The 12,451-nt window shown below is 41.2% G+C and overlaps 1 protein-coding gene across 11 annotated transcripts in view; it reads left to right on the plus strand.

Annotated features, from left to right (window-relative positions):
* The first annotated feature begins 146 nt into the window (after nt 1-146).
* The window catches only part of LDB3 (LIM domain binding 3), a 116,393-nt gene continuing 104,088 nt past the window's right edge, over nt 147-12,451 (plus strand). For 6 of the 11 annotated variants that reach the window (XM_038141086.1, XM_038141088.1, XM_038141090.1 and 3 more), the window contains exons 1-2: nt 6,107-6,227; nt 6,332-6,456. In XM_038141086.1, the coding sequence (XP_037997014.1) occupies nt 6,364-6,456 (93 nt within the window). In that variant the 5' untranslated portion in view covers nt 6,107-6,227; nt 6,332-6,363. Of the gene's footprint in view, nt 283-6,106; nt 6,228-6,331; nt 6,457-12,451 lie in introns of those variants that run through there. The other 5 variants (XM_038141097.1, XM_038141089.1, XM_038141092.1 and 2 more) reach the window with 3 other exon arrangements.

The following is a 12,451-nucleotide window of genomic DNA, read 5'->3' on the forward strand; positions in this document are numbered from 1 at the left end:
ACTCCCGGCGGCCCGGGCGCTTTAAAGGCTCCACCTGCGGGGCAGCGGCTCTTCCCTCGCCTCAGGGGCGGCAGGGTGCCTCAGCGCTTCCCTCGGCCCCGGTCGCGGCCGCCCCCTGGCTGCGGGGGCGATGTCCGTGGGTGCGGCAGCCGCGGCTCCCGCGGGGGCGGGACCGGGACCGGGACCCACCCGGCGCGGCCCGGGCAGCGCTGCGCGGCCGGCGGTGGCGGGGCGCGGCCGCTCGGCCCGGAGGTACCGGTGAGCGAGACGCTGCGGTGCAAGGTGGGTCGCGCCGCGACTACATCGTGTCTGTAGTGGAAAATTAAACCCCGGAGAGCCCTGACTGGGAAGGCAGAAGTGAGTAGGCGCGGCTGAAGTGTAACTTCTGGGAGGCTGCTTAGTTATCTTGCACCCTTGCGGTTATAGGCGCACCGCTACATCAGCGTGCTGTGGTGATCCCTGAGGAATCTGCGATGGCCAAATTACACTGACGGCGCAGGATCCTTCTCGTAAGGCTCGTTGTGCGCTCCCCGTGCTGTGCCAGACCTCGGGCTGTCAGGAGGCAAAGCCTGCACTCTAAGGGGTCCTGTGACCTCGATGTCAGAGCTCAGCCCCTGCTCTGTGTGGAGCTGACTGTGATGTCTTTGGGTTTGTTTGGAATTTTCATGCGCTGTTTTCTCTTTCCTGAGGCCAAATAGTCAATTAGGTTCTCCTGCAGCAAGGCACAGATTACACTAGTCACAGGATTGCTGTAAACTTTCCTGGTTTACCATGGAGTTGGAGAACAACAATGACAACTGAACAGCAGTGCATTTTGCAGACTTTTTCTGCCTCAAGTACATGTATTAGAAACGGAGCCCTGTGTTTTCATCCAGTTTGCTGCTGTTAATTCATTTTCTCACCTAAAGCTGGTAACCTAAGTGCTGTGGTTCTGTTTATAAACAGGATCTAATTAAAACAATGGGTGTTTAGATGTTCTTTACCTTAAAAAAATTAATTTTCTTATAATGGGAAGATAAGTGACATAGGAGTCCTAAGTATTACATGGTATAGTAAGTGTCTTTAAAAACAATGACTGAAAAGCTGGTAAGATGAGAACTTAGTAACATACACCTAAGTCTTCACAGTCTGGAGAGGTATCTTCCCCTTCCCATTCATGGTGAATCTGTTTCTCCACAGGTTTCCAGTTTAATACAGTTACCAAAAAATCTTCATATCTTTTATTAAAGTTTAATTCTGACTAAACTGTGTTGTATACCAAATCTTTTAGGGTAGTGAAAAGAGGTTGGTGAAGGGAAAAAAAAGGCCATGCAGTAGAGGAAAAAAGTGTGAAATACAGGTTGTTTTGGGGTTTTTTTGGTAAAGATGGAAATAGTCATGGTGAAGCATCTAGAGGGAGGGGTAGATAGCAAATTCGGTTAATTGGTAAAGAGATACTGGCAGCAGCAAACAGGAAATTATATTATAGAGAAGGAAGATAAAATTCTATCATTATATTGCTCTAGCATATCTCCCCAGCATTATTGGCTTTTTCTGGAACCCACAAAGCACAGTCTCAGTAAGGTATTGACAAAGCAGAATGTGGTGAAGCCAAGTGTGATAGAAAATTTAGCAGCTTGAGAAAGATCAAGACTTAGGGCAACTTAATAAAGGGGCTAAAATGAACTCAGAAATCCTAAGGTCTGTGAAAATTGAAAGATTTTAAATCAATAGGTGAAACAAAGCTGTACATGGAAGTACAAGTAGGATTAACTCAACTTAGTTCAGAGTTCAGCAGTGAGGGAAAGGAGATCACAATGAGCTCTTTTGCAGAATAATCTTACTTTGGAAGCAATATTGAACTTGTGGGTAAAAATATCTTTGCTCTTGACAATTAATTTTATATTCAATTTGGCACTGGCAAGGTAGGAATTCAGAGCTAATTTTTATTTTTTCCATCTCTAATGTGTCAGTTTCAAATTCCTTACCACTGCTTAGCTAATATATATTAAATGTATAATATTTCCTCCTGTGGATGACAATGAAGATCAGTCCCCAAGTACAGCTGTTGATTTCATGTGAAATGTACTTAGCATTGGGTTTATTCAAAACTTTGGAAAACTCTAGGATTGCCCATATTGAACAACTGGTTCAAAGCCTGGGCTTTGTTCATGCGTGTGTTTAGTGAGTTGTTTCTTCCAAGGCTCCCTTCACCTCACTTTCCTGCTCTTCTGAAGGATTGTAGATAATCGTACTGGGGACAGTGCAGGGACCCATGGGACAAAAAGGGCGTGTTTGTCATAAAGCTGAATGATGCCTTCTTGTACTGCCACTCCCTCAGGTGAGGGAGACTGTAAGAAAGACAATCTTTTTGCCTTTTGTTTGTTTGTTTGTTTTGGTTGGTTGGGTTTTGTTTGGGTTGGTTGTTTGTTTGTTTGATTGGGTTTTTTTCCATAAGGGAAAGTCTATCCAGCTTGTTGAACATCTTTCTGTTAAGGAGATGATAGTTTTTCATGTGCGGCACAAATCTTTCACTTGCCTAAACATAAAACAATGAAACTATGACCTTGTGTGCATTTTTTTTTATCTGCCAGAGATTCATAGTCTGTTGCAGCTCAGAAGTCAAGCGCTCAAGCAATCCGCTTCTGAAATCCTTGATGATCTAAACGATATAACCTTGTTGCTGCAGTAACAGTAATTCAAATCTCCCCTGTGCCACAGGAGCTAAAATGTAACCCCTGACTAATGTGTCCAGCTTTGTGAAGTAGTAGCAACTTTAACAATTGGAATTTCCATGACTTGTTTCCTTCCACCTTAATTTAGCATTGACACTAGTGGCTTTTATTTCATTCACTTCACGTGTGTGCGCTCCCGAGCGCGCAGTTGTGGCGCTCCCAAAGCCGCTTCACTGTAATACGCGCAGCATGGTCTCCGAGCACGTGTGAATTGTTTCCGCTGGTGTAACATCTCTGCTGGGCTTGTGGAAGGACGGCTCTGCTCGAGCTCAGAGGCATTTGCTGGAGGTGGTGGCACTCTCCTGTGCCTGGTACCCATCCAGCTTCCTTGCAGCTGTTCCCCTCAGTCAGCTGGGAATAGCTTGGGGCAGGAGGGGGGCTGCCTGGGGAGCTCTGGAAAATCCTCTGATTTGATATGTGTAGAGAAAATGTCACCCTGCGCCTGGAATATGTTTTTTGTTTAAATGTCACCCCTTACATCAGTGACCTCATCTGACTCAGCACTCAGCATAGCTTATCTCTGAAGGGAGGGAGCTTTAAGCAAGTCATGGATCTTGCCATAGCCAGAGAATGTAGGGAAGAAGGCACACCTTGAGAAACAAAATCTGAGCAAATTTTTTTTGTAAGAGACTAGCAGGCAATTATGTAAAGCAACTTAAAACCTAATCTAAACATCAGAATCCTCTGAAAAACAAGGAAATTGACAGTACTGTACACACAGTTTATTTCACCCTCTGGTTTCCCAGAAGGTTTTGCTGAGGTTTGTACTGGTAGCTGTGGCAGCACTGGACCTGCTGCACTGATGTCTCACCTTTGAAAACAGGGCAGGGCTGAAACAGCCATCTGGGTGGATCACCAGCTTTCTTATTTAGAGGCTGATAGTACTGAAAGTCTGTGGAAGATGAGACCTGTGCTGAGGGTGTCCTTAACAAATAGACCTGTGAGTACAGCATGAGCTTCTATAGCATTTTAACTTCATTGTTAGAAGCAGAGCTTTCTTCAGGCAGGCAGAGGGGATACCGACACCAGAGAGGCTTAGAGCGAGAAAACTCTGGAATATTCTTTCTGTGAGTTGCACCTGGTAGGGATAGTGCAGATGCATGAAAGAGCTGTGGTCCTGGTGTGTTGAAGGGAAATGTTGGCCAGGACACTGGCATATCCTCTACACTTTCCTTTTAAAAATGCCAAGCTATGCTGAACATTTGTGCAGACATGGACAGAAACCAAAGGAGTAGGAACAAGTGACCTCAGTTTAACATTTCATTCAAATGACAGAGACCTGAATGCAATGCCCGCTCTCGTTTCTTAGCTCGCCACTCAGCCTAAAGGATCTCTCAGATCCTTTCAGATGTCCTGATAAGAAAATAGCATGTTAGAGATGTGAAAGTAGGACAGAAGCAGAGTGTTTGATTAAACAACATCTCTGTTTCTAAGTGCTTAGCTCTGTTCAGTTTGTTGTGTGGTTTAATTTTGTTCTGAGTTTTGCTTCCCTCCCTTTAATGTTCTTTACGCAAATAACTGAAGATTTAGGTACGGGAAAGTAACACGCACAGAATTTTAAGTCCATAAAACTGTGGGCTTTCTTCTAATACTTATTTATGTGATACCGTGTTTAGTAGTGAAGCAATGACTTGTTATGTGTATTTTACTCCTGCTTTTATTCTGTTCTCCTGAACTCTTGAAATGGAGCCAAGATAAGGCACTAAAAACAGCAGTGAATTCTGAGGGAAAAAAACAGCAGTGAATTCCTAGGAAAAGTAAAAGTACAATGAGAATATGCCTTCAAACTTCTGTGTGTGCATGTGGCTTTCAAAAAAAAAAATTTCAGTACTAGATAAACTGGCAGGCTAGGAAACTCTGCTATTTTAAGTCAAACAAGTCCGTTTTGCCTCTCCTCAAAGTAATCATCCAAACATCAGTGGTTCTGGACTCACAGAGGACATTATAAATACTCTTAATGTAAATGTACCTTCAAGGTATTTATGAGACATCAAAACCCTGCTTTATTCTCAAGCTGTATCTTGATATTTGCTTTCATTTTGGTTGGGGCCAGTTCCACTGGCTTAGTGCAATTTTTATTTAAATCTGTGTGAATTGCTGTGGTTTAATGTGGACCTCTGGCTAAAACAGAGGGCCATATGGTTTAGTCTAGTGCCTATGCAGAGATTAATTATTCCCTTATACAAATGGCTTTTCTGGCACTGTGAATACTAGACAGAAACTTTTATTGCTTCATGGTTTTGAAAAATTATTGACCATCTCCTTAGACAAAGACTGAGTTCCTGGTAGTGTTTGCTCTCTGCTGTTTTGTAATCAGATATTTGTCATGTTTTAAGGTAGGTGTATTGGCAGAGTGATCAATGTTCAAGCTGAGCTGCCTCACTGTAGTGCATTGTGTGGGCTTGCTTGACTTTTTGATAATCAGAGTAGAACACGTGTTTGGGGGACATTTTCCCGCCCTTTTAAAATATAACGGCAGTTTCTTTCTAACAAGAGGATAAAGGAGGATATATGCTGCAAAGATACAGAAGAGGGGTTCTGGAGGTCCTGCACAAATTAATTACTTGAAAGGCGTGAGTGTTATTTAATGTTCGTAGTTTTACCCTGAGAGCAGAAACTTCTTGTTTATATCTGTGCTTCTGCCAACAGCTTCTTCCCTACCCTTGTGCCCTCTGTATTTTAGCAATTTCCAATCTGGGGCAGACATGCTGTCCAGCATTACTGAACAAGGGTTATAGCTTTATGGAACTCCTAAGAACTGGAATGTAAACTATGAAAAAAATCAAGGAATTAAGGCAGCAATTAGCTAACTATTTGTATTCTTAGACTTTAATTCAAGCGTCACACCTTTAGAAGACTTTTATTGAAATGATGAAACAAGTATGTAGTGAAACCGTGCTTTTATCACAGAAATCATATGCTGATTAGAAGAATCCCATGATCTTTCTGTATTCAGAAAAAATAAATGTTAATTTTTCCTAGGGAAAGCAAGGGCAGTGGAACTAAGAGCAAACATGAAGTTGTGGGATTTTTTTTTTTTTTTTTTGGTGATGCTAAATACATGCAGTACATACTTTTTTTCAGTTTAACAAAGCATTGCAAGAGAAGGTTAACATTTTCTTGGTGCCTTTTCTGCAACATGTGGAGATATCTATATAGAAAGAACTTGTATTATATGTTACAGTGCAAGATACCAATGTGCTGAAGCAGAATTTAAAAATGGCTTTGTAGTTAACAGGTTAGTGAAGAGACTTGGGTGTTTGGGATTTTGTTTGCTTGTTTTATTAAAACATGCGTTTTGTCCATAAAGTAACTGAGCAGCTTGAGGGTCTTGAGGAGCCTAGAAAGATCTGTCCCCTTCCGTGGGGACTATATTAGACCTCTGAGTCATGGAGTCTTTGCATAGCAGGTGTCTGGTTACAAACCTTTTATGGGCCCTACTCAGCTGGGATATCAGCATCTGCATTATAGCTCCCATCTATTCTTAGGTGCTATCAGAGCACGACTGAACAGGCAAGGCAGAGAGAGAATTGCTTTCGTTTATGTAAAACCCTTCCCTGTTCTCGGTCTGCTTTTTCACACTTTTTTTCTGTCTGCCCTGTCCTTCTGTCCTGCAGTGCCCTGTTGCTGCCTGTGAAAGTGGTACAACATGGCTTACAGTGTGACTCTGAATGGACCTGGACCGTGGGGCTTCCGACTGCAAGGGGGCAAGGACTTCAACATGCCCTTGACCATCTCCAGAGTAAGTGTGCAAAAAAACCTTATTGAGCTTGTTTGGGTTGGAAAATAGCAGTCATATGTACACTTTGACCTGGCCTAGCAGAATTGGAGATCTTTGCACCTAGGTGTGAATAAAGACAATATAATGTGGACTAGAAATGGGCCAGTTTGAAGTACAACCTGGCATTGATAATGCCTCAGGAAGACAGTTCTGGTTGGTATATTTTTTATGGATGGTGATACTGTCTCTCTTAAGTAAGCTTCCAGTTTTATTCTGTACAATGTTGTCTCTTTTTCTGCTGATAGGGGCCTCAGTGGTGCGATTTTGGGAGAAAGGGAATAGAACAACTCTGAGTGGGAATATAGAATTATATTTCTAGAAAATAAACACATAACTGCTTGTAAGTATGTGAAGTTAGGTGTTAAAACTGAACAGAGACAGGGATGTGTCCCCTCTTGTGATGGGGTGCAACAGATAGATAAAAATTAGACGTGTCAAGCAGAAGGCTCAGTAGTAATTAAAATACTGTCTTAAATTATGCAGAAGCCTTCCATTTGCAGCTGACAAACAGCATGGATTTAATAATTAATTACTTGGTGTGTCTGTCAATTACAGCCATGTATCTCCTAGCTGCCTTTTTCTTTTCTCTTCTCCTTGAAGTGTTATTTTAAGGTGTTGCAGTTCAGTACTCCTATTACCTGAATTAGCTCCATTTCCTAAATATTTTTAACATTGAATGATTTTGAGGAAATTTGTGTTTCCCTTACCTACTTTTCTCTTGTAAGACAGTTCTGTGATTTCTCGTAGCTCCCTTCTTCTTTTCTTGTTTCTGACAGCCTCAAATCTGCTCCAGAATGTTCAGATCTTTCTAGAGAGGTCTTGGCTCCTCCACAAATCACCTGCACAAGGCTTATTTTGTAGTACAGTGACAAGAGAGGTTACTTACATAACAGTATGTAAGAGAAATACCAGAATTATTTAATTAGACAAACAAGTAGAATGCAAATAAAAGGTCTGCTCCATTGCAAAAATAATAATAAAAAAGCCACCTACACTGCTTTTAAAACTGGGGGTTTTTTCATTATGAAAAAATACAGTCTGTTAAGTTGTGGGTACAAAATGTATATCTCTGCAACAAAAGTGATCAAAGTCAGTCGGTGAGCTTCTGAAATCTTAGCTGTGCTATTTCCTATTCATCCTGTGAAACTCTATCATCTGATCTCCCTTGTTCTTATGCACATTATCTCTTTCTTGGAAGACAGAGCCACGTTTACCTTAATACTATGATGATGAGACATACTTTTCATAACTCTTTTTGCAGCATAGTAATTGCAAAGAAGGCTGTTCCGGCAGTTTTATCAAAAGCAAACGAGCAAAAGACAACCTTAAATACCCCCCATCTACAAAAATAAACTCCCTTCATAAACTCAGATTAATTTTGCTCCTGTAAATAATGTTGGTATTTCTTTTCTCATCCCACCCAAGGTAAGTACAGAGAGGTATCATCATATTTTTGTGTTTTAATGGCACTTCACAGCCTGCACCGTATGGTGTTGATTATTTTCTTATAAGTCATTCAGTCATACTTAAGAGTCTGTCAGCCATGGGCCAGGGCTGTAGCACTTGCAGTATATGTGACACAGTCAGTAATGAAAAGCCAATTGTTTCCCAAAGAGCTCATTGTCTCGGATTGTAATCTGTGGAAGTGTAAACACTATGCCCAAAGGCTGCATGATTCTCATGAGGCTTTTGAGAGCATAGGAGGGGCAGAAGTGAAACTGCAACAGCTGAATTCCCAGAGGTGTGGAGGAATTAGCTCTTTACAGAGCTGACTGCATTTTCAGCCATAGCCGTGTCAGAAAGCACTGTTAAGTGTTTTTAAACTCTTCCCAGTGAGGCCCAGTTTTCTAGCTTGGACTACAGCTTTGGGATGGGATTGGATTTTAGAGCCTGCCTTATGAGGGCAGAAGCAGACATACAGGAATTAAAATAGCCTCTTTCGGGGGGAGCTGGGATAGTTATGCCTGTTGGTTGTGGTGTTTTTAATTGGAACACAGTGTAATACATTACTTTTGATGATCTGTTTTCTTTATCACATAAATATATCTCCAAACAGATCAGAAATTTCAGTCAAAAGTGAGTTGACCTATGAACTCAGCCATAATTGCAGTCTTATTGAGGTGGGAAAAAGGAAGCTGTACTTATATTTTAAGATATTCCTGGTGGGGAGGAGGGGAGAGAAGATAACTGTGAGGAAAATCTCCTTCTTGGAAAGGGCACACAGCTCTAAATGTTGCTAGTGGATGCTGTACACCTGTTTATGGATTGGTTTTGATCCACAGCTGCTCTGAGATGAGATTAGACTTTCTATGTGTAAGATGAGTCCTAAACTCCAAATACTGCAACTTAAAGAGTATTGTAATTGCATTTAATGTGCCATGGCAGATGTGCCATGGTCCTTCTGGCTACATGTGCACAGTGTCCTTCTAAGCCTCCAGACTGGGTTTGCATGCAGACATGTTCATTGTGCTTTGACTGCCCCAGATTAATTAGACTGTCTGTGGGTGGGCCACAGAGAACAGAGGAATTTTCCTTTTTCATGAAGGCTCTGTGCTCTTCTGTCATGCTGCAAGAGTACTGCCTCAAAGCCCCTGAGAAAAATGATGGAAAGAGTCTAATACAGCAGGGTTGTTCATCACATCTATAGTATTAGACCAAGATGTTTCCAAGCACCCTCCCAAAAGAGGACGCTGGTATTGTGCCATTATGAAGCTAGCCCATGCGTAGACATAGGGTGGGTACCTGTTGACCTGCATTCACACTTTACCTGGAGAGCAGGGGAGTAATCCTGAAGGTCTTTGAAACCTGCTGAGAAAAGCACAGTACAGGATTGTGGGATTGCTAATGCTTCTGTTCAGGAAAAATGTTCTCAACACACTGGATGAGGAAGGGAATTACACAGAGCTGTTTGGCATCACAGTTCACTTCTAAAGAAATCTTTAAAATGGAGTCTCAGACACTGTATTTTCTTCCATTCAGGTAGGCCCAGGTGATCAGCTCATTGCTGAATAGTCAACAGCATAATGCACAGGAGTCACAGTCAGTCAGCTGGGTGACAGGTGAAGATGTGTTGCCCTGAAGTGGATTGTTCTGCTTATCTGTGCTTTATCTAAAAATAAATGCCTGAATAATGTAGGGGATGGGAACAAGAAAACAGGAGACAAAAACAAGTAGGGAAGAGTTAAGGTAGCTCTGCAGCTTTCACACTCCTTTAACAATAGCATCAGGAAATCATCTGTAAACTATTTTTCCAATCTCCACCCTGCAGACCATCCTACCCACAAGAAAAATTCTGTTATGAGATGTCAAATTCTGTTATGAGATGTCAAATTCTGTCATGAGACGTCATGAGCAGGTAGCAGACATAGGAAAACAGTATTGACAGACTTAATAAAGCTAAGCATCTGTCAGCCCTGCTGAAATGAATGAGACTTGCAGGTTGTTGGCAGTGCTAAGCACTGTCACCAGTGGCATGATCATATACATAAATCTGGTCTTTCCAAATTGACATGGGCAGCAAAGCTGTTTATTTTCTCCTACTGCTTGAACTGTCTGGAAGCAAGCAGAATTCATTAATTTTATAGACCTAATCCTCTGTAAGAAGGCTTTTGGACATAGTTAATTATCTAAGTGCTCGGTTGCCATGCTACCTAAGATGGTATGATTGCACATGCTTGGATGCAATAACAGAACGTCTTCATATAGTTCTGAGTCTTTATTTCTGAACAGTAAACTTTTCTAGTGAGACAGGCTGGCTTGCAGGTGATGCAATGAGCTGAAATGTGTGAATGAGCAATCGTTATCCGAGGTAGTGAAAATATTCTCTAAATCACAGTGGTGACTCATGACTAGTATATTGACTCTGCAGTTATCTGTACAGTTTTGTATTTCCTAATAGAGAGTTTTTTTAGCTGCTTGCCTTCCAAATCAAAAGCCAGGGCCTGAAACAGAAGACAGTGTTTAAACAAAACAAAAACATTCAAGAAATAGTTTTCTTTATTCCTTTAAGTGATGAAAAGGTTGAAATCTGGTAACTATGTAAGTCCAGGGACGGAAAATAGCAAACACTGCTACAAAAATAATTAAATTAGCCTATCTGTATACTGACTCTGCTACAAGCAACCTGAAACAGCTTTTTGAGTCTGGGGGAAAACCCTGGTCTAGCATTTTGCATTCTGTCTCTGCAGGAGCAGGAAGGTTTTTTTCTCAGAGTTGTTAGGCTCTTTCCTTTTATCAGCATCTCTTGCTGATTGCTTCCTGTCCCTCCTCCACTCCCTAGCATACATATGCCAACCTCTGGCTGTCACTGCCTTTGCTTTAGAGGAGCTGTGTGAAAGTATTCATTTCCTGTGGGCTGCTGTGTATCAGTGCCTTACAACAGGCAGCTGAGGAGGGAAGGCAGTCCCTCTTCACTTTTTTTCTTCTATTCTTGAATGCAGGGAAGCCTCAGATGATCTGGGTCAGGCTCTGTGCATTCTGCAGCTGTCCTTTGAATGGCCATGTGGTGCTGTACGTAAACTATAATCAGAAAAATGCAGTTTACCTGTATTCAGTAAACTGAAACAATTCAGCAAGTTCTCTTGAAGTGCTGGTGCCACGTCACCTGTTGAGCATCCACTTTTGGTGAATCAGACTGCTGAGTAGATGTCCTAAAGCTGCAGCTTTGAGAGGGTTTTTCTTAATCTCCAAAGAAAAACTATACCAAAAACTATAGATTAATATTTATAATAGTTGACATTCTACAAAATTAACAGATAAGTCTGATGTCCTCTAGACGTCTAGGAGTCTTCCTCTTTAACCATTACTCAGTAGAGATGTTTCCTTTTTCCTTTAAAGCTCAAATTATTGAGTCAGCTTCTGAGAAGGAAGTGAGCCATTTAATATAATGACTGTATTATGCCTAGACAAACTGTAGTAATTTCTTACACCTTAGTTTCACATTCTTCCAACCTTCTTACAGTTTAACTCAAAATAGTTCCTTGTCAGTGGAAGGTTAAATACTTCCAGGCCAGATTTTCAGGACACTCTGAAACTTTACTATCTGTTTTTTTTTGATAGAACAACGATTCTGTGGGCATCAGCATTTCTTTGTGATTATCTGTTTAATTTGTTGATTACTTCTCAAGTAACAGTCACCTCATCTGAAGTTAAAGCATTGTGAATTTTATTACCTGCAATTATTTGTTATATATACAAACAATGTCAGTATCCTAGGAGAGACCCAGTTATCTGATGTGGTATGTTTACTTTCAAACTAATTTGCAAGCCAGTTCTGGTATATTTACAGCTACATCAGAAATTATTGTGTTTCTGTGAGCCTGAGCCCTACAAGTAACTCCTCAGCCTCCTGATTTGGTATTGTTTATTTGAGATGTTCCAGTAGACAGCATCTGTACTATAAATGGCAGTTTAGTGTACGAGGCATTTGTATGATAAGGTTGCATGTCTCGTCAAACACAAGTGTCGTGTCTCTGTCAGACAAGGAAAAACGAAGCAAATTCTATATTTGTGTTCCATTTAAATAATACTTGTTGGACCAGAGAAATGGGTCCTGGCACCTGGGGATCAAAAAATCCCAGTTTATCAGGGAGGCAGTTCAGGTCTCTGCTCTGAGTAAAACAGAGTTTTGAACATGGCTGTGCAGGTGCTCTAAGAGGTAGGGTGTTAGTTATTCTGAGGTAGACAACATTTTCTGTCTTGATCAAAAATACTGTGTCAGGTCTAAAAAGTAATCCTAATGGATGTTTCACCAGAGCCTCTAACACTTTAAGAGAAGGTTTGATTTCAGCAAATATCCAATTTTGTATCCAAAGCAGTTCCAGCACAAGATGAGTTATTTTTCCCTCTGGATAAAGAGTCATGCTAGAAGTAAGAAGCTTTTGTTTTCTTTCCTTGAAGAAAATATTCTGAAAAATCCATGAAGTTTGTTGTTGTAACTTTAAAGTCAAGTTTATTT

This window comes from Motacilla alba, chromosome 6, assembly GCF_015832195.1.
Source record: "Motacilla alba alba isolate MOTALB_02 chromosome 6, Motacilla_alba_V1.0_pri, whole genome shotgun sequence".
NCBI lineage: Eukaryota > Metazoa > Chordata > Aves > Passeriformes > Motacillidae > Motacilla > Motacilla alba.